At 39.5% G+C, this 23781-nt stretch overlaps 1 protein-coding gene across 2 annotated transcripts in view; it reads left to right on the forward strand.

The window, feature by feature from the left end:
• LOC105836397 (neurotrimin) overlaps positions 1-20252 on the forward strand; it is a 137852-nt gene extending 117600 nt beyond the window's left edge. The window contains exons 5-10 of one of the 2 annotated variants that reach the window (XM_028188727.2): positions 4570-4698; positions 4784-4918; positions 11559-11708; positions 14208-14276; positions 14440-14541; positions 16342-20252. In XM_028188727.2, the coding sequence (XP_028044528.1) occupies positions 4570-4698; positions 4784-4918; positions 11559-11708; positions 14208-14276; positions 14440-14541; positions 16342-16559 (803 nt within the window). In that variant the 3' untranslated portion in view covers positions 16560-20252. The remainder of the gene's footprint in view (positions 1-4569; positions 4699-4783; positions 4919-11558; positions 11709-14207; positions 14277-14439; positions 14542-16341) is intronic. The other variant, XM_028188728.2, reaches the window with a different exon arrangement.
• The last annotated feature ends 3529 nt before the right edge of the window (positions 20253-23781 follow it).

A 23781-nucleotide genomic window follows, 5' to 3' on the forward strand; every position in this document is an offset into this window, starting at 1 on the left:
ATAATTCGCGCGCGTAAAACGGCGTCAGGTGGCGCGAAAATTCTCGACCATTCCGACATCGACGTACTTATTTTATTCGCATCGCTCATCTTGAAAATCGCCGTAGGAAAAGCGCCCGCGTTCGCGCGCGCACAGCTGAAACACCGGATTCACTCAACGCGGGGACGACGATTTATCATTCCGCCTCTCGGACTTTATTCAACCGACTACGTTGCGTGATGCAATTGCATTCGAAGCTGCCGATGCGACCGTGTCGGTGACGTCAAAGTGAAATATGCGTTTCAGCTCTTATGCGTCTCGCACAATAACGCCAAGGAAAATCGACCGTCCTCGTTCGCACCTGTTCGTACAACGGTGACTTTATTCTACGGGTACAATAACAATTTATCACCCTTTTGTCTTTTAAACTTATTGAGCCGTTTCACCTCTCCATGCAGTTCCGTTAAATATTTGCTCTTCTTTGTGCGCATTTTATGCACCTGTCCTCACACGGCGCGCTCGCAATAATTTAGAAGGACGGTCGACGACGAAATTCTTTTGCCTTATCGGCACTTTTTTACAGTTTGACCTTGTTCTTCACAGATATGAATATATTTGTCCATTTTATAACAACATTATTTATTTTTTAAACTGGCATTCAGTTCTCATGGAGAGAGAACTTTCGTACTAATATTAATTTCTGTTTGCTTTAAATATAATATGAGAAATTGAATTTATAATGAAGGCAATTGAGTAATATAACAATGAAATTGATATTATTTTATAATAATCTTTTATTTTAATTTTTGATTAAAACGAGTATTCCCACTTACTATTCTGACGCTGGAGGGACCTATACAAAATAAAATGATTTTTATCATAATCGTTATGGTTTTAAAAGTAAAATTAATCTCATTATTTAATCATCGGATCATATCATCGTTAATAACAGTTATTTATTATTCGCGTTGCTCTTATGGTTAAGCGATTTGCATGATCGTCTCTTAATTTTTCATTCTGTTTTCGATTCGTGTTAATGCACGTTTAAATATACCGCTTCTCATAATGATTCGCTTGACGTGGATACAATATCTATTTATCATTCCTATTGTTTCCCAAAATTTATTGAACCGTCGTTTTGCATAATGCCGTTTTGCTGACAACGAAAACATTTATTCCGCCACGCCATGCAGTTTATTCGTGCGCTTCATTTAATATCATCTGCCAACCGTTTCAAATGTCCTACTGTAGAAATTTATTATGCCTTCGATTATATTTATCCCGTATTATTTCCATTATGACATATTTATTAACAGAGAGTTTATAATATTACTTAATACTTCGACAATCTTCTCCCTTGTCTTTACGCATATTCGATCGATATATTCATCCAGTATATTCATATTTACGTCTTTCAGACTCATTGGTATCGTGATAAACATTTCATTTGCATGCGATTTTTCTCCTCTTTAACTTTCTCGATTTTTTAGTCAATAAGTAGTAAGTTTCTTTTTCGCAAGTTTCTTCCGTCTTTTTGTTTAACTTACGAACATGTTCAGCTTCTTCTGCGACCATGAAAACTCCCTCTTGAACTTCTCCATCGTGCTCGGTTTATTTCCATTTCAATCTTTACTCTATGCTTGAATGCTTCTACTTCTTCTCATTTTTATTTCTTAAAGAAGAGTCGATATTCTCTCTCTCGATTTTTCAAAGGTTTCTTTAACGCGGACTTGCTCCTCTTTAATTCACAAATATGACTCCTTGTTCTCGTTCGGCCTTTTTTATTTCTATTTTCTCTCTTCTACCCTTAGCCTTTCCTCCATCCTTCCGTTCTTCCGCTCGACTTTTTAAACGTTCAGGTACTGTTTCTGGCGCTCCATACTTTAATTAACGAATTCTTCCTTTTCTCTTTCTTTCCAGCACTCGTGTACTTTCCCATCCGGCAGTCTCTACCTCGCGATTACCACGCGATTTCCACCTTTTTTTTACCCTCGAAAGTCCCTCCTCTTATCCTAGTCTTTTTCTCAGGCAATCGCGAACAGTCACGACACAATCCACCCTTCTCTCGACGCGTCCCAACTTCACGTATTCTGCCATTCTTTTTTAACACACGAGCTCTTCGGTCTGCTTTCGGTGACCTTTTTCGCTCATGAGTAAACGCCCACACTCCTTCCGTGTCGTCTCCCTCACGCACTTGCTCTCCATCACGGACATTCTGTTCTCGCTCGTGTATGCGTGAACAAAATCCCAGATAAACCGGCAAACCTATTTGCCGGAAACTGTCCGCAAATACTAGCGGGGAAAATAAAGTTTCGCTGGTTGCGGGCTAGTGCGAAGTTTCGGCGACCTTTGTACCGTCGATCGCTGTAGGATACTTTTCAGTCTGCACTTTGCCAGCTTCTCCTACAAACTTGGCCAAAGCTGCTTTCAAGTATCTCGACGCATCGCACCACGCGCGTATTTTTGCAATTTATACACCGATAAATATTTATTGGTGGTTTGAGAAGCGGAAATGGTCGCGCAATGAAATACGGCTATCCAGAAATTGCGTCAGGATAGGTCAGTCATTACGTCGTAAATTATTACAAATTTAATCCGCATATGCATTCATTATAGCGAGTTCATAAATAGTCTATTCTCTTGAATTAATATTAATTATCTAGATACGATTCATTCATACGTAATGACTATATAATCGATTTCGTGTTACCGAAGGTGACAATTTATGTCTTCCGGTGTAATTCCGGAACTGAAGCAACGCAGGTACTGCAGGAGATCGCGAAACATTCAACAAACCGCGGCCGATTTAATTACTTCATTAGTCGAAAAAGCCGCGTTAGCTTAATTCCAAAATCTGGTACACGGAGAGGAGGAGAGGGAATGTAAAATCTATTAAACGTAAATGGCATTATCGGCTTTTTTCTCCCTGTACTTTTTTTGTCGCGACGACGGCATATAAATCGGCGCTCGCAACTAATTAACTAAAGAGCTCGCACGGCGGCCCGAGACCGCTGCTTTACAGCTTATCTCGTATGCAGGTGATTTCAGGCCGAGTCAGCAGGCGTTTCAATAACATAAATCGCTTTCCACAGAGATTAAACGGTGATGCCGACAAAGTCGTTTCTCAACTACTAGAAAATTCATCTCCTCTAAAAATATCTTTTTAAGAGCCTTTCAATCTATCGTATATAACTTCGTCTTTGAAATAATTTCTGTATATTCTCGGTACTGCAGATATCGCAGGTATCGCGCATCGTGAAAACCCCGTGTGTGCACATGGGACGATCGTTTGGAATAGATATGCAACTTTTTGCAAATTTAATGCGACATAGTTTATCTGGGTGTATTTTGCGAGCCAGATACGAATACGTAGGAACATGAAAGTTAAACGTAACAAGCGAGTTCTAAGCCACGGATGTGTTCAGTGCCGTTACAGCGGCTGTAACCGGAGGAGCCGTATTCATTCGGCTTACTTCTTAAAACTTAAGAAATGCAAGTAGACGAGCCGCGGCAAAGGCGCGACGTCTCCCGGCAGAGCGAGATTCCTTAAGTTCTAAATTTTATGTTTTGTTCCCTGCGCGCCGCTCTAATCTACATCCGTTAACTTCGCGGCTTGCGAATCCTTCTGGTTTCCAGAATGTCACAGTTTTTCACTGAAAACAGGAACATTCTGACTAGCGTGAATAAAAAGTACGGTATGTTTAATTAACAAAGCGCAGCTGCGCGTTCTCGAACGGTCTTCCCTTCCCTCTCTCTGTCCCCCCCAAAAAGAACGATAAATTCATTGGTATGCAGTATTCGCGCGAATTTTGGTAAAAAAAAGGATTTTGCATTAAATTAAATTTATTTAAAAATTGCATAGCAGCATTGTTAAATTCAGTAACGGATTACTACAAAGCGGATAAAAGCCGATCGTACTTTGAAGATTACATATGTTTAATTATGCATATACTGCAAATCACTGAAGAGAGCAATGTCGAGTCGAGAGTTACTTGGCACCATCGAGCACACATTCATAATATTCGCGACTGAGAAATCCGAGTAAGATGTACGTCGGCAAGAAACTCCCTCGACAAGTGTTTCTGTAGGGTGCAAAGTGGGTTTTGCGAATGGCGTGTACGAAGCGTGTAATGTTAACGGAGATTAGACCACGCGGCAAAAACGACGGCGTGGTGATTAGTATCGGTTACGCAGTACTACGGAGCAACGTACTCGACGTGTATTAATTCGAATCCCGATTGCGGAATTTTTTGCTCGGGACTGATGAAAACTTCTTGTCGATGCGTTGAATTTGCTCCCCACGTCGTCCGACTCGACTTAGGCTCCGAATACTATTTATCGAACAAATAAAACGTACAGGTATAAAAGATATTTAGAAGAAAGTATACTGTAACCGTAATATTATCCTTGATATTTTACACAATAGTTGTCGATAGAATGTGACATCTAATTTTACCCGCATATACTAATTGACATTAAAATAATGGTTGCGCCCATTATTTCAACGTCAATCTAACGATTAAAATTGACGTTAATAGTAATGGCTGCGTTCATTTCATGATTTGAACGGCTTAAAACCATTTGTCGTAGTGGCCAGCATTGATGGACCGGTCTTCAATATTACGAAAGTGAACAGGTTGCAGATGGGAGCGTACCTTTGCATCGCATCCAATGGCGTACCGCCAACGGTCAGCAAGAGAATTATGCTCGTTGTACATTGTAAGTAACTATTTCAAAACCTGTACTGTTTAATTAAAATAAACGTGTATATCATTCTTTTTTATGTTTGTCTCGATACTGACAGTTACCCCAATGATTTGGATTCCAAACCAATTAGTGGGCGCTCAAGAAGACCAGCAAATAACGTTGGAATGTAATTCCGAGGCGTTTCCCAAGTCCATCAATTATTGGACACGAGACAACGTCATCATAACAAACGGTACGTTTTGTTAATATAAGTTTAGCTTCAAGAAACATCGGTTTTTCTTTAGCTCAGACCAGTTTATTTTATTGACGTATACATGTGTGAAAAAATTTGCATAAATTAAATTTACCTGGTTCTCAAAAAGAGAATATTGCGAAATTGCGAATAAAAGTGTGAACAAGCGGAATACGTTAAAACCTGGAAAAATTTGGGCACGCATCTATTCGAAATATGGGAAAGAGAGTGAAAATCGCTCGTCGGAATCATCACAATGATAGCGATAATTAGAGAGCGTCCGCCGAGCAATGGCGACATTAATTTGTCGAATGACAGCGCTAATTCTTCAACATCAACAATAATTGCAACGGCGACAACAATAGCAACGGGTCTATGGATCGCCACTTCCGCAGCGCACCGCATGCGCGTGCCTGCCATAATTTAATGAATGGTAATCGAACTCCGCTTCGCCGACATACTTAACCATGCTTTACCAGCCGACAACGCATGGTCGCAGGTCTGGTTTGCTCATCGAATCCATTTATGTCGGTACGCCAGAAATTAAAGGCCGCTACGGACGGATCGCGTTTCGACAAACCTATATTTGCCAGCGGCAAACTGGATTTTGTTTCCCAAAGCACTTATCGAAACTCGAAATGTATAAAAACAGTGTACGTTACTTCTGGATCGTACGATCAATTTTGTGACGGTGAACAGTGCCTACACTTCCCGATTCTCGATGTTACACGGGAGAGTCGCGGGATAATTTCGACTGCGATTAACACGCATTCCCTCGACGCGACAATTAATTTGTACGGAGATATCGCGTGGTACAATCAACGATCTTGTCTAGAGCAGGAAGTGATATTTGCGGCGGCCGCAAATACACAAACCACCTACTAGGCGCGAGATGCGGCAAATCGGACTTGACGGTGCACGCGACGCGTCGGGGTTCAGCGCGTTACCGAAAAGCGGCGCAACCCGCACATGTGCGCATAATTATTTCGGATAATTAGACACGACGCCGCGCCGGGGGTGTAGCGGGCGTATACGGAGTAAATGCACCCCCTTCGGATCCATTAATGCGCGCGGCCCGACCGGTTCCGCCGCTGCTGCCGGGGTTCCGCAACGCGGATGTGCGGGCGCGCGGGGGCGGGAGGGTAAGAACGAGCAACGTCGCCGTCGCCGTCGCCCGCGTCTGCAGCTGCTAATCGCGCAGCTAATTAGGTTAATTTCGGATCGCTTCTGCCGGTGCACCTGCGGCGCGACACCGTGCGAGCGAACGAGCGAGCGACGGCGTTTTGCTACCGGTGATCGATGGCCCGGAAACCGGTACGATTTCCATTCGCAACGCCGGCGGAGATTAATCTTTGTTTGCCGGGTTCCGAGATTTTTATTTCACAGGCTAGCTTTTTCGGGGGTGAAATGGCACGCTCGTTCGCTCTTTCTCTTCCCGTTGCGGCTGAATGGATTCCGCTTATCTGCGACGGAATCTGGCCCTGAATAAACCACGTTAACAACGATCGCGGGTGACTTATGGGAATGTCACTTTTTACCGTCGAGTGACAATGCACGATAAACGCTACTGAACGTTAAACGCGACAATGTGCGCAAACTTTGCCGCCCCATGTTCCTTCCGCGTTCCGGAAGAACGCGTTTAGCTTCAACGTTGCATTTGTGATCGAACGCAACTCACGTTTCAATAATTATTTCATTATGTGATTTATCGTTATACCAATTATTATCAAATTAGCTGCAACTTAGCGTCGCGGAAAAGTTCCCGGAGACTTAAAAATGCACTCGAAGCGAATTGGCGTTTTCCGCGCGGCTCGACATTGACTTTCAATAGGAGCGAAATGAAAATCCCGTAAAACCGAAGGCGATCGTTTCGCGGCTTATCTGGCGATCCCAGCCCGCGGATGGAAAGCACAGGAATTACGAATGGGTTAACTGCCAAGTTATCTCGCATTATGTTCCCCGCGTCAACCGCACATGTCCTCCGGGTGTTTCGCAGTGTAACAGTTACGATATGCTTTACGATTTAACGTTTCCGCGGACGATGTCCGCGCTACGATTCGCTAATGCGAATTCACCGCGCGCGCGTGACTCACGCACGATCAGATATATCGGGCGCGCAACGACGCGGTTACCTCGTCGACGGCCGTCATCTGCGTGCACCGATTTTCGCATCGAATCGGCCCATTCATCGGTAACGCGACACGTGGTGAATAGCACGACCGAAACTGGATTCCCGATTCCCAAATCGATTCGAATATTCGCTCGGCGGAGATTGTTATTCGGCTCGCAATTTTCCATTTTTTTCGCGAAAAAATTTGGCGATAGGGCCGTTGCACGTTTCGAAGGCATCTCTTTTAAACGATGCGATAACGATATATATCTGTGTTTGAGAGAGGGAGGGGCATGAAAAACATATGCGGTTTTAATGCAATTCGAAACAAACTGACCTCCAGTTTGTGCTCAACCGTAAAACGCGATTCGCGTCACGCGGTGGGACAACGTCGATGGGGAATGGGAGGGTTGTGTCGCGATTATGGGAAAATCGCGATTCAGGGATTACCCCGTGCCACGCGCGAGTTCGACCAAAACATTCAAATTTCCGGCGGAGCGCAAGTTTTACCCAACGTCATTGAAAAAAAAATTTTCTCTACCAGCGCAACGTCGCATGCCTTATAAAGTTTTACGGGAATATCCGACGCGAAAATCATGAATTTTTTCTCTATATATATATATATATATATATATCCGGGACTTTCAAGTTTCGCCGAGTATTTCCAGTCACGCAGTTCAATCGACGGAAACGCTTACGTATAGACATCACGCCGTCCGTTCTCGCGAGAAGGCAATTTGGGTCGTAAAGCGGCAGAAAGTACAATTCTATTATGCCGCTATAGGGCCGGAATCGCATGATGGGAAATAGCCATTTCGTAATATTGTTCGCAGCATGGCAATGCAGTAGATGTAGAAAATACACGAGAGAAATCTCCATATATATATATATATAGTATATATAAAATATATATTTCTTTTTCCTATATATTATATGAATAATTAACAAATCTTTTTCTTTCTTTTTTTATTGATTTCTAAGCTGCATTAAACATTTTTCCAATAAATTTATTGCCTTGAAAAGCTCCTTATATAAGTCAAAATAATTTAAAAAAGATACTAGATAATTATCGAAGATAATGTTGCCAATTCGACATGCTTTAATGCAGAATGTGGTTGCAAAATTATAAATTTAGAGCTGTTTGAAGGATATTTAAAGGCTGATGGTGAATTCGGGATCGCGCCGGTAGTGTTGACAATGGGATTACATCGTAAATCAGTGCCTTTGGAAAACATAATCTGTCAGTAGGCAAACACGCGTTACGCGCATGCCGGCATACCGATTTATTTTCAGCATAGAGTTCCCGACGGTTGGCAATTACGCGATATTTAACGTTTCTCGCTCGCCGACGCCGGGTTTTGTGTGCATCAAATTAGATCCGTTGGCGTTAAACTCATTACAGGGCTTTGCATTTTTTTTTATGTTTGCGGCCGAACTGCGCGCGCTCGGTTTGCTTTTAAAGGAACGCATTCCCACGACTTGTACTCCCCGTGCGACAGTTCCGTATATAATTTCTCTCCCCGAGAGAGAGATTTCATTTTCAGCGTTAATTACATTTCGGACAGTTAATGAATTAAAATTAAAAACCTTGACAAAAGAATATCCCTTTCACGCTGTGGAATTTTAATAGGAAACTTTTAATAGGAGATTTGCAGCGTACTCCCGTGAATAAATCTTGTGTTGGAGAAGTAAACGCGCAACATTACTGTATCAGTCGTGTTGCCATCAGATCTGCTTGATCTTTCAAAGGTTTTGCAATCTGAAAATTTCTAGAAATCTAAAACTTTTCAGAAATAAAATATGCAAAAATGAAAGTGAGATTTTCTCTGAAGGGATATTTTCATCCTATAAATCGCTTATTATAGTCGAAAATTATTCTGTGTGCAAGTATCAAGTTTTTATTAATTGTTTACATGATTGGTTAGATAAAGTTTTTACACTTTATTTCTATGTGCAAAGTTTCAGATTTTAATTTTCAGGTTGCCGTAAGCAATTTTTTGCCAATTTATTTTTGTAGCAACTAAAGCGCGCATGCTTTTATTCTCGCGTTAGTTTGCGCCTGAAACAATAATCAATTTTGTTCTTCATAGAGTTGTTTAATAAATTGTTAAATCAATTTTTTTTGCAACATTAATTTTATCGGCTAAATATTTATTTTATTACTATGAAACTGCCTCTTTTTTTTCACAGTTTCGCGTACATCAAACGCATGCCTGCACGTAAAAGAGATTGCGTTGGTAAAAAGTCCCGAAGTGTCGCGTGATCGATGACACGGGCACGTGATCGCGGAAGCGACGGCGCTAGGCGAAATTAAGCGTGAGCGATCGCCGCAGATGGAAATTACGTCGGCAGTTTGAGTTTCCAAGTCAGCGTGATTCATGTCCACATATGTCGGCGGACCTGGAGCGCCGACGATGTGCGGAGATACGAGTAACACAAAATATCGGTCCCACCGTCGACTTTTGGGTTTAAAAGCAGTTTTATCCCCGGCAAAATCCATTCGCGCGGACCCCTGCCCCTCCCCGCCGAACCCGCGGGTAATGCTCGGCACCGTAGTTCAACGTCGTTAAACTTTTTCATCTGCTTTTCAAACTCAAAGCCGGCCGAAAGTTTTTCTTCCGCTTGTGGGGCTCGAATGGTGCCACTACATAAATGCATTTTACCCTTCCGCCGCTCTTATTCCACCTGCTGGCCTGCCGGCACCGTTCTCTTCCTTCTCTTCTTTCTCCTCCTCCTCGCCCTTTTCTCCACACATTTCTCTTTCTCTATCTCGGAGAGACGTAAGTTTTCCTACCGGCTGGGAAAATACTTCGCCTCCGCCTTGCCGCGGGTCATTACACCTATAGATTTCGCTCTCTTCCGAATGCGCCGCCACCTCGAATTGTTAATCAAAACTTCTTTCCACGCTCGCGCGCCCCGCCCCGAGATCCGCCTCGGCCCTCGCCGCACCACTTTTCATCTCCCGAGACGTTATCGAGAAGAATCGAAGCGTTAATGTCGTTCTACGATTTGCCACATACCATTGGTTGATTTTTTTTTTTTTTTACGGTCTTTAGATTGTTCTGTATCCCTGTCTGGTTCTTAGAAAAAAATTTTTTTACATGGATACACTCTTAGAAACGTGCGAACAATCGAGACGCGAATATCGAGAGATATTTAAAGGAATGGGGAAAGTTTTACTTTCTTGGTAGAAGGTTTCTTTACAATTATAAGCATTGTATCTTTGAATAGTCACGTGATCACGCATAATTCTCCGGTTTCACTTTACCTTTCCGTTCACGAGTAATGAGAGGTTGGCGTGTTCGGTTGCCATTTCGGTTTTGGGCGGACCAGGGCCTTTCTCAGCGTGCCCTTTTCGAGAAAATGCAATTTCATCTTTAGAAATGGAAAACGTAATTGTATGATTCGTGTAGATAAGAATATTTCATAAATTTAATAAGTAAGTTATTTAACAGTTGATTACTAATTAGTGAGAAATTATGTTGTAAGATGAGGTGTGTTATTCGATAAGTCATTTTAATGTGAGACACGAAGCGTATAACTTTTGATTGTGTACGTTTCGTTACTTCAAATTCACAAAAAAAAAATGCGTCGATTTGCGAGAAGGCAAATAACGAGGTGAGAAACAAAGCGTTCGGAACAATTTAAATGGACGCAACGTATGCCGGTCGGACCGGCGCGCGAATATTGTGCGGAGGGCAGCGTGCATCCACGCGAGAAACCCTAATGCTAGTTTTTCTGGTTGACAGAGCACGCAGCACGGTGGACCGTGAAGGCGTACCGGAAGCGCGCCGGGATATTGGCAAATACATTTTGGAATATCGTTATATTATATTCCGTCCGGCTGAACGACGGATCGAAAACATGCGCGAGTTCGCTACTTTCAATTTTCTACGATAACACGCGTCATCGATATAATAACGATGCGAAACGATGGATAATGTGGACGCGCGTGACGTAGCGGTATCGAACCGTAATCGTGTACACGGCTTCCTGTAACGATCGGCACGTTTTAAAAATTAATCCACGTCGATGGCACGGACGGCAATACATAACTGCGATGGAAGCGCATGGTAATGTAATTAAGCTTTAAATGAGCTCGCCTAAAATGACGAGTCATATTTTAATGAAGCAATGTCTTGCGGCGATGTAGGTACCGCCGGCGTTGGTTGTAGAACTGATGCTCGGCTAACGGGCTCGGGTACGTGTGTATGCATGAGCGATATATCCACGTCGCATCAGCTCCAGGTTCCCCCGTGTAAAACGTTCTGGTTTCAACGGAACCAGCTTTCGCCGTAGATTAAAACTAATTCCATAATTCTAACGAGAACAAAGAAGGCGCGAAGCATCTTTTATCTCGCTTGATATTTATTAAGCTTCCGCAGTCAAGTTTGCAAATCTGAGACTCCACGTGCGTGCAACATCTCCGTCCGTTTTAACGCTCTTCTCCTCGCGAGGGAAAAAAAATATACCGTCCATTAATTTTACAAGGTGGGAAAGAAGGTGTAACGGTGTTTCGTCAAATTGCAGGTGAGAAGTACGAGCCATCCTTCTCGGACAATGTATACAAAGTGCACATGAAGCTCATGATACGCTCTATCGCGATGTCCGATTACGGCAACTACAAATGCATATCTAAGAATTCCCTCGGCGAAACGGACGGCAGTATCAAGCTCTATCGTGAGTATGACATTTCCCCGGCCGTTTAAAATACTTTTATGCAGTCGACGGGCGTTGCAAGCCGGAAAATGCATTCATATCTTTATTCGCATTACAATTTTGTAATTTGCATAGATTTGCAAATTAACGAGAGATGCTGTTTGTTTTAATCCAAATTAAAACTCGTCTCTCTCAATACGTCCAACGTATAAATTATCAAATTCTCCTACGTATTTTAACGATTACGAATTGACGATCGATAATGTTTGTTCTTCGTCCCGTCAAATATTTTTACAAACTGTACAATTTTAATCGTGTAGGTTACCTCGTTACCTCTATTTTTTACACGTGGACTAATTTTTTTGTTATTCTACTTATTTTTAATCTCGAGTTCGTACTCTTTTCGAGATTTCAGCTTGCTGATCGGGATTGCCTTTTATCCCGCGAAAGATTTGACCACGTCAATCCACGCGCGATCGCATTATGCTATCAAATTGATCGCACAATTTGCGCGAGGGCGATCAGAAAGTGATTCAACGAAGTTACGACGGTAATATTATATTAACGTGATATATGATTTATCGTGGGCGTATATCTCGACCGCGGAGAGCCAATATCGATTCACGCCGGTTTTCGAACATTTGTCAAGCGGTCCGTTATCGGCCGCGCGGTCGTCGCACTTTCTTTCGTTTCTCCGCGACCCCTCCGGAGAACCCTCTCCGCGCGTTATCAGAAATCGTTAGTCGCGCGATGAAGAACGTATTCAGCGGATGAGAAATTAAGCATCCGACGGGGAGGGGGAGGGAGATGAATCAGACGGCGCGATAAAGCGGTTTCTTTCGTGCGAAGACAACGAGCGGGCTGGAGTAAGCCGGGGAGATTTGAAAAGTGACGGCAGTGCCAATCGCGACTCGCCGATAACCGGAATCTCTCTCTTTCTCTCTCTCTCTCTCTCTCTCTCTTTCTCGAAACGATCTTGAACTATCCGTCTCTCCCCGTCTCTCCCGGTCTCTCCCCGTCTCTCCCGGTCTCTCCCGTCTGTCCCGGTCTCTCCCTGTCTCTCCCTGTCTCTCCCCGTCTCTCCCGGTCTCTCCCGTCTCTCCCGGTCTTTTCCGGTCTCTCCCCGTCTGTCCCCGTCTCTCCCGGTCTCTCCCGGTCTCTCCCCGTCTCTCCCGGTCTCTTCCCGTCTCTCCCCGTCTCTCCCTGTCTCACCCAGTTTTTCCCGGTCTCTCCCCGTCTCTCCCGGTCTCTCGGAGCGAGGAAAAACGCATGGATCCGACTGGATGCATACGGAGGATGAAAGAGCCGCGAGGGAAACATCAGAGCCCGGGTGTTTTATCGTCAACGCACGTGTGCGACAGCGTCCGCGGAGAGAGATCCGGTAACGTCGGCACTCGCCGTAAAGTCGGAGGAAACTCGAGAAGAATTTTATTCGTGCCATCGAACGCGATTTGATCGCGTAACGAGGCGTCGACCGAGGAGCGCCGCCAGCCGCGCGTTCGCCGACGAAGGAATCTCGTATCAATCATCGTCCGCGGGCGTAGACAGTTTCGCCGACGTTTCCCTCAAACTTTTCATTGATTCGCGTATCAAAGGCGAGCTCATCCGCCCGCGCGATAAGGAGCGCCGTGAAAGTCAGTCGTGTCTGTCTCCCCCGCAAATCCGCATTTCCGGGAAAGCGAGAGCCGGTGAATCACCGATAACCGCGAGCGCCGATCCGCGTTCCCCCAACCCTTTGGGCCTCTCTCGTTCCTCCCTTATGACGGCGTAAAAAGAAGCCCCGTCTATCTATCGATCAGTAATTGTAGGTTTTCGTCTTGGCGCGCCCGCAGATTGAACTTCCCAGCTTTGTGCTTTACTGCGACCGCCGAATCGACGGATTACTGCTAAGCCGCTTAAATAAGCGTTCGATTGTGTCGACGATTTAATGCGCATTAGCATTTTAAACTGGCCTTTCAATCCATAGTCGAAAGTTACTACAATTGGCCACCAAGCATTCGCGAATGCTATTACTTTTAATTGCTTAACTTTAGCCAGACGAGAGAGGAACGTTTTTTCGCGTGATTGTTGTTCGCTTTTAAATAAGATATTTTAAAACTGCAGAGCACAAAATGCCCTTTACATCGTAATTATTTAAGGCTTCCGTTATCCATTAACGTTGATTATTTCGCATTTTACGATATTGAAACAGCAGGTTAAAATTAATCAAATATATACAAATAGCAACTCAATCAAGTATTTACATTGCAGAAATGCAATAAAGTAAAACGGCGAGATATTGTCCTACGCGATTCTATCCTATTTTATTTAACGGTAAATCGCGTAGAGAAACTGCACGTAACCTTAAACATTTTTTCACATCGATACATTTCCCGTCATCGCCGCGTCTGCGACATCGAATTTTTATCCGTAGAAAATTTATGAACGCGACGCGAACGCCCCCGTTAGTGCAGGTTTTATTTAAAGTAGATCTAAATCGAATTGAAAGGGATATTAATTCATCGTTCATGTTTTTGACAGACATACCAACACCTACCACGGAACCGACGACGACGAGCACGGTGCCCGTTCCCACTACCGTGGATCCAGGTAAATGTTGAGTAACTCAGTATTAACGGTTAAGCAATTTCATTCCTAATGCGCGTCGTGTTTTAAACATTAATAGATATTAAGATAATCGTTTCAGTCGTACTCTTCTTTATTAGGCGTATACGGTTATATAGATAACTAACAAGAAAAATATTGTTTTTAGTGGAGAATATCCAGTGGTCGCGACAAAAGCCCGTGCCCAGTCTAGAACCGAGCTCTAATGAAATAACCGACGCATCTCTGTCGACCGCCGTGAGAAGCGAAGGTACGCTCGCTTTCCATTATTCTCTTAAGCTTTCCTTCTTTTACCGGCGCAGGTTTCCGCATTAAACGAGGTCGAAGTCTCGAGAAAATATAAGATACTCTAAATAGAAACGCATTATACTGATACAAAGTCGTCTAATTCTATTTTTAATTGCCTTGCGCTTTCCAAATAAAAGAGACACATCGGCCGTGTCACTTTAATGTGAAATTAAAGTTGCTACGCCGTAAAATATTAAGGATGCTCTGTTGATTACAATTGTACTTAATATTCAGACTACATGTAGTTAACTTGAACGTCTCTACATAAAATAATTGAGAGCTTCGACGTGAAAAATACGTGTCGTTAAAAGTGAAATTTGAAAATTTTATTACGTTCGTTTTGTTGCATTCGTGTTATGGCGAATGAAAGTTTGTTTGCCCTTTCGTCATTTTAATACGACGAACATTATAAGTTGCAATGTCGACTCTGCGTCGCAGTCGTTACAATTACGCGCGCCGACGACAGTTGCGGTGTTGTCGAAACAAGTTTGAATATTCAAAGCTGCGACTGTGCAAACCTCGCGGAACTTTTAGAGGAAACAAAAATCAGATTAGCCGACTGCACGACGAAGGTGAGATTTGACAACTGCGCTGGGAATTCAACGGAAACTCGAAGGGGTGCCTCGAGAGCATTGTACTTCCTAGTGATTGCAAATCCCCATTATTCACTAACTGTAGTTAACATTGCGTTAATAACCTCCGGTTCTTTTATTTCGATATGATTACGAATTCACACGCGCGAATTAAGCGATTAGGTCTCAAGTTACAGGGAAAGTGTTCTGCATTTTATCACGGTAGACTGCTCCGCGTCTGTGTTTACAAAATTTGAATTTCTTTTCTCGCCAGCGAGATAAAATTTATGCGTATTCGGATTTATGTGTCGCGCGCTCTCACGATACGTGTGGCCAGACATTCGTAATTCAAGCAATAAAATGTTGATCTATGCGATCAGCGAGGAGGAATGCGCTTGAAAACACGTCACCTTCCGCAAATACGTTGCCGCGACCCGAAATTCGCTGGGATACGTCGTCTTAAATCATCGCCCACGACGTAATGCGAGAACTTACACGCCGCCGGGCAGTGGCGGAACTTTCCTACGGAAAGTTTCGCGGAAGGCGCGAAGTTTATTCCGCAAAACTTCCAACAACGTGCCACGCCGCCTCGGAGTCCTTCCCCTTTCTTCTCTCTCTCTCTCTCTCTCTTTCCTTCTCATACCTAAAGCCTCCGCGTTCTGCCATCCTCCGCCACGACAAACGCGGAACTCTCGACGGGATTTTGATGAAATCCCATGCGGTTTATGAACTACCGCGCTCGGCCCCAACTATGGCAAGTAATCTGCACCCGGGACGCCAGCGCGCCGGTATCCGAACTTGTTTCGATTATCATGTAAACTGGCGGGTATGAGCGAAGCCGCGGCAATTCAGAGAGCAGCGAGTTGGATGACGATCTGATTGTACGATCTCCGCCACGGCGAATGGACTCGTACCTAAAGCAAAAAAAAATGTGGAAGTGTATTAACGTCAACGTCTATAAACAATGTTCTTAGAAAGAATACATAGTATACAACATGAATATTGGAAAGTCTCTCTTACTTCAAGTAGAAGCAACTATAAATTTTTATCCGGGTTCTCGTCCTCAGCTTTCGCTTCTTTGAATATTCGTATCGCGGTGTGAACAGGCGTTACATCGGTTGATAACGCTGTAAAACGTCGCTTGACATATTACTGAGCCTGTGATAATATATATTGTCGATTATTTTCAGAAACGCGACTCCATGGCGGATCGAGTCACGAGGAGAGCCACGAGGATGCGGAGAACGACATCGACACTGACAGCCACAAAAGCGCCGACAGCGATGTCGGGCAGCGGAGACAATACGACAATACGGCGCAATCGATGTCGTCTAAAAGCAGCACGTGGCATCGCGTCGCGCGATCCAGCGCAGCGATTTGCATAATCGTGCTCTCCGCCCTGTCGTAGTCATCGCGCAGCGAGGATGATTGAGTCGATGTCCTTCCAACTGCAGCATAAATCCTGCAATCTTTCCTCAACCGCGCAAGGGATCAATTGAACGACGAATTAAGGGCAAATAGCGTAGACTCATTGAAGGATCTGCAGCTATTAACGACCGAAACGGGAAAGCCGATTATCACACAGTGGGACTGTGAATTTATCTTGTCTTCGTTAGATGGGCGACACATTACTCGTTATAAACCCTCGCGCTATCCTTTTTCTCTCCGTCGTTTAATTTTTTCATATTATTATACAAGCATGGGATTTAGAATGACAAAAGTAAGATCTACAAAAAATATCACAGATATGAAGAAAGGGAGGAAAAAGAAAAATAAATTAATGAATTTTATCATTTACATATGTAACAAATGTAACAAATGTAACAAATATTGCATTATAGATTTGATACAAAATTATAAACCAGAGTTATTTTGATTGATAGGGCTAATGTTACGTTTACAATGTTCAACTGTAACTAATTGCATTACTGACGAGAGGTAATTAATAGAATTCGAGCGATAATGTACTTAACACACTGCCAAGTAAGAATTAATTCGTAGTTGACAATCTGTAGATGAACATCAACTATTTCAATTTAATGTTTTTGAGAGGAAAATAAAAATTCGATTGTGAGATTTTGACAAAAAAGTAATCGAGCATATCAAAATCACGTGTTGATATAAAAAAAATGACATGCGGTACAAAATTACCTAATTGTACAGTGGCAGTTGTTAATATCTGCATCGTATTAATGTCGATGTTTTATTCGTTCAATTCAAGTTAAACGCGAATCATTTGTTTACTTTTAATTTCTATCAAAGTTCTTCCCGTCTTTCGTAAAAGATCGATAACCATTCCAAATCTCTTCGACGTGTCAGCGGATTTTCGAAGTCATCGCTATCGGACGTATCCTGGAAATGACGACAGCGTGACAACCACTTTCCTTATCTGATTCCACCAAATCCTTCTTTCCAATCTTTCTTCTATCGGCAGAGGCTTTCAAATCGTGAGCATCGTTAGCGAAACGAGATCTCCCAATTTCCCCCAAAAGGTTGATTTTTCTTTTTGTGTGCGTGTAGCTTATCGAAAAGAGGTTTGGTTCGCATTCGACTATTATATAAGAAGATGGATAATAATATTTTCTAAAAAATCTAAAGATGTATACGTATCACATTTATTTTTTGTCCCCATAATCTTTGTAATGTGTGACTGTTAGAAAGAAGATATTACATCAGAATTGAAACGAAGATGGAAATTTCTCTTGTAAAATATGTATTGAATCACGTTTTTTTATCATTTATCCGTTTTTAGATTTTAGCAAAAATTCGGCCTACTTGATTGATAAATAAATAACAATCCCCAGTGATGTAAATGCGCGTAGAGATTTATACTAAAATGTTACTAATGAAATTCAATAATAATTTACAATATTTGTCGTACGATTATTTATCAATATTTCCGTATATTTATTGAGTTTGCATAGAATGTTAATGCTCACGAACATATATTGAAATCATTCATTGAGAATTATTTTCATATAGCTGATGGAGCTTCATTAATTCATAGAGAAAATAGTTAACCATTTGCACATTCCTATACTGCCTTTAATAACTGTAGTAACACATTAACTGACAAGGGAAATTCAGCTCACTTTTAATCATGAAGCTATTGTATTAAAACGCTCGTGACAACAAATAAAATATTAAAGCACAAATCGACTATTAGCTAGACAGATCATACATAGTTGATGAAGCTCCAAATATTTTCAGTCAGTTATTTGTGACTGACACAGTAATCGATATGTTAACATCACAATGTGTGTGTATGCAATGGTAACTGTAAAATTATAAAATCTCCAGATTATTTTTATTGTATGCGCCATCTGTTTTATTTTCTATTCAAATATAATTGTCAATGCAGAGGGTTAATCAATCTATTAGGTTAAATAAATGTATAAAATAATGTGTAAGCATAGCAATTAGTGTGATGTGTGTGAAACTCGAAGAGTGACTCGAAAACGATGCATCAAATGCAACGAAATAACTGGGACTTGTAAATTTACAAGGATTAATCATTTGCATATATTTGTAAATAATGTTGCGATGGTATGGATATATTTCCATGATATTATCGCTGTACTAATTGTACTGATAAAGTTTTGTATATATTAAGTCTCCTCGAGTGCGTAAGAAATAAGAGTGTGAGTAGTTGTCGACGTTTTTATATATGTGGATGTTTCTGCAGATGAAGTTATTGTATCCCCGACGCGCGTATAAAGACGAAATTTCAGATAGAAGAAATATCTGAAAGAAAAGATATTGTTCGTTTGCGTTATAGTAATTAGAATGAAATCGCAGTAAATATAGTTTTGAGTTTTAGCTGGAAACGTAACGCATGTAGTTACACGCAGTAAAATGCGATCATTAAGTTACTTTCATGAAATAATTTTCGAATAAAAAAAGATTTATATTGATTAAATCGAAATTAATAATTTGTATTTTCTTGTTGAAAATATCTGACAATTTTACTTGTATTTTTTATCGTACTGTTAATGAATACAGCGATTCGATAACAATTTGAAACTCGCGGTTTAGAAGAATGGAGCCTCTGTAGTGCGTCTTCACGTCGTGCATGGTAAGTTTTACCAGCATCGGGAAAAATAGAGCATTATTTGAAACGTCAAGTGATTAGGTACTTATGTGTTTACATTGACGTGAAATAATTCAACGTCCGCTCAATAATACAATCGAATTTTGGGAATTAATTTAAGTACACTCGAACTCCTCGATATAAATGATATATGTCACGACTCTCAGGAGCTCTTGGAATCCAAATGTAAATATTAAGTACAAAACAACAAAAGTACCATTACGTACTGTAAAATGAATGGAATTGTTGTAAATAATTACAATCAGCTTTGTATGTTGTTATAAAGTGGTACACGATCTAGTATAAAAACATAGTTTCTTGTTCACACAAAACATAACTTAACGCGTGCATGTGTTTCAATAAAAATAATATTAATTAATTGAGAATTTCAAATTATTATCAGTTTTCTTTATTTCTTTTCGTTTTTTATACATTGAATGTTTTAGTTATAAGCAATATTTTAAAATTTGAAGTTTGCGACTAAGAACATTTAATTGATGTATAGGTCTAAAGTTATATGTATCATTTTATAAGCGTATTGTTAACTTGTTAACTAGTGATCAATAAAAGAAATTATTAATAATTAAATATCGTGTATCACTTAAAATTAAATTTTTGTTAGCCCTAACACTTGTCGACGAGAGAAGGATCAATTTCAGTGAGCTTATTGCCGCTTTATAGACATTGATATTCACAGAATTACTTTAAATAAAACTTTGAAAAAAATTAAACAAAAAAAAACGCAAAATGTATTGTAAAAAGAATTATGTTTGTTTCTATTGTTATAATAGTAGAGATGAATAATGTTGTAATTGAATGAACGAGAGTGCAAATGGAATGAATAAATATCGGTTGTTCAATTTACTTTATATAAATCCTATCTCACGTTTAATTAATTTATGAGTTTGTGTTCTTCGATAGTCCTTTGTATAATAAAATTAATTAAATAATTTGTAGCACATAAAATTATTATGTACTATTTAAGATAATAATATAAAATAGATAAATTTATCTTCTTTGCTTTTATTATTTCTTTTAAGTACACAATTTATGCATAATTTATGTATTGCTTGTTGCAATTATTAATTGTATAGATCGATGGTGAAAAAGAAATTCGAATTGTAGTAGCAATTAACTTATTCTGTTTTAGATTATAATTTTGTCCATACTCTAGACTAAAGAAAGATATAATAAAGTTACAAATTTTTTATAACGCAATGCAATTTTTATTTGTAGCATTTTTTACTACATATTATATGATTTTTAAATTAAACATTTTTATTTAAACAATTTAGGAACGTTGCAAATTTAGGAACGTTCAGTAACTTTTAAAATTTGATTCCTCTCAAACTGCTTTCATATAAATTAATTTTATAACTTCTCACAACTAGTGATTTTTGGAATTTATTTTCTCATAGTCCATAAACTTGTAAATTTTAAAATTGTTGGAATTTAAAATTTTAATTGGTAGATTGATATAATATAAAAGAGTTAATTAAAATGTATTTAATATAGCATCTCCTAATGCTCTTATCTTAAAACGTATTTATGCACATTAGCACTTAAATCGTTTCATTTTCGATATTGCATTTGTAGGGTTTTTTAAAAAATAAAAAATAATTTTGTATGAATTACAAAGAACCTATAAAACAAAATAACCTACAGTTTGAAGACTAAAAGTATTATTGTCAATAATTTTTAATTTGTTTGCAAAATAGATTCGTTTACAAGCGCTTTTATCAATAACAATTTAATTATAAAAGGTATAAATGAATTGAAAACGTCACTCAAGCTTTTCGGGAATTGAGATACATACAATAAAAAGTAAGTAATAAATCTGTATTTTATGTATACACGGACATTTTTTCCTGATGCCATTAGTGCTTACAGGACTAGATCGTGTGCGAGAAGCACGGGCAGTGGCGCAACCAGATCGGATCCAGTGTCGCAGCATAATTGCCATACAGCTACGCAATTGAACATCATCGTTAATCTACATTTGTTTATTCATTGACTAACTTAATTAACTAGTTACACACTGAGCTATATCGCGGAAACATTCATGACGTATTGTAAAGTCGTGTTTGAATTTTATTTTGTTAGAGATGAGAACTAAAAGTGTGTCCCTTATCATCAGTAAGTACAATTTGTTACAGTTTTGTTGCGATTGGAACTTATCTTTGTAGCAAAATTTTATAAACTGCAATGACATACGAAGGGAGAGAGAGAGAGAGAGAGAAAGAGAGAGAGAGACAAAAACTCCCGCGTTTTTATTATACATACGCAGAGACATATACTGTTACGCCACCTATTAGCACAGATAATGCATTCTACCTGTACACACTATGACATTTTAATATACTTATTCCTTATACATAATCATATGGTACTCACCACGTACTTAATCGCTACTGACGTCTTATTCAGCTACATTTCGTAATTGTTCTTTATTACAAATCTCGCACTTACTCTCCATTGATTCCTTACGCATTATAGCATATCTTGATGCATTTAATGTGTTATCTACAATGTCGATGATATAAAAGTAGTTGCTCTCAATATCTTTGTTATAATATATTGTTTAATTGTCGCAGTCGCTAAATTACTTGTAAATAATCCGTGAACACCTAAGCTTTGCACAGTCGTGAAATTCCAGTTGATGAATGCTACTCGATATGCAATATATGATAACTGAGACGTTGAAAATCATTTTGAATTACAAAATAGACATATATGTCAATAATAGGTAAATCAACTTTAATGTTATAAATTAAAAACCAATGTATTATTTTTGCCCATATTTTCGAGCATCATAATTTAAAAATAGACATGTCTGGACTTAAAACTTTTTAAACGATAGTTCTTGCAAAATCAATACTTTATTATTTTGTTTTTAAATAATCTCTTGTTAAAATGTTTTATTTATCTTCATATCGAAGAAATGCAGATACTGTTGTGATATGTATTCTTATATACAATATTTCGCAGATATGTACAATATTCTGCAGTATTATCTTTCCAAACTGCATTTGTCATAATCATTTCAGAGTATATTTAAACAACGTAGGATATTATCGATCCCCACACTATTACTGACGTATATAGCTTAGAGTATTTAAGCTTGTAAAAAGCCATCCTATTTACAAAATTAATTACAAGCAGTCGAGCTGTTTGCAAAAAAATGTTAATCTATTGATAAGAAAATTACTTTATGTGGGAAGTAGTTAAATACTTATATCAAAGACTCATCAAATAAGGGCTAATTTAATTATTTTTATGTGGAAAAAAAATTAATCAATCCCTTTATTTCTGTGACAAGCTATTCTCATGATATGCTTGTGTAACTCATTTACCATTTTTCATATTGTTTCTTTTGGTTTCTGAATGTTCAAATACCCTCTTTCAACGCAATAAGAATACTTTTTTTTCTTTATTCTTCTATTATTTTTCTGTATTGTAATCTGTTTAACCTATTTCAAAACTCTCTTTCATGGCCGATATTCAATAATAAGCTCTCTATTTGCATACGTATACATACATCAGTGAACGAAAACACAAAGCGCCATGTGCAAGCTCCGCATCGTGATATTGTACTATGATTCAGACCGTACAGGGTGTCCCAGTTTATAGAATGTGTTATCCAAAGCTCTGACAGCTTAAGTGAAGCCCTGTGAATATTTGCATCGATTACGACGCAAATATTGATACGTTGCGCAGCATTAATAATTAATGATACGGAAATTGCAGTTATAACTATCGGTTGTATATTCATAGAATATATTGATACAGTCTTAGTAAGTGACAGATGTGTCTTGATAAATAATTCACACTCTGTGCCAAACGCATTAAATAAACTGTTGTACGTAAGTTTTTGTTAAATATTGTCGAGAAATTGTATCTATTTTGTTTTGCGAAAAAATGATATTTCTTTCGCCAGTCCTTGCATACCGATATGGCAGTGGTAATATGAATTATCATCCTATTTTGGTATGTACATACAGTAGGTATAGAACATAATAAAGTGAGATCTATTCATACGCAATACATCGATTATTCAGAATTTATTTAAGGACGCCACAAGCCTTCTCAGTCTTGTACTTTTACGCATATTATGTACAGATTATGATATATACTCTCTGATGCATTTCTTATTTTAAAAACAATTACTAAAGTATTCATTCTTTTTATATTCTTTAATTTGCAAAATAGAATTTACATCTGTTTTAGATTTCCTTGGAAAAAAAATCTGTAGATAAATAATAATTTTTACTTATAAGTTACTTAGAATGTTTTTATGCGAAAATAGAATAAATTAATAACTTAATGTTCTACCGGGAGAAAGTTAAAAGAATCCCAATATGACATCGTCGAATATGTATACATATATACTGTCTGTATACGATCTATATATATATTGTATATGATCTATATATATGTTAGTAATTATATACTAATATTCTATACATGGTATATCCATATATTATACATAATACTATACAGAGTTATTATAGAATAGGTTTCTGTTAACGCAAATGTCCGT

Source organism: Monomorium pharaonis, chromosome 7 (genome assembly GCF_013373865.1).
Source record: "Monomorium pharaonis isolate MP-MQ-018 chromosome 7, ASM1337386v2, whole genome shotgun sequence".
Taxonomy (NCBI): Eukaryota; Metazoa; Arthropoda; class Insecta; order Hymenoptera; family Formicidae; genus Monomorium; species Monomorium pharaonis.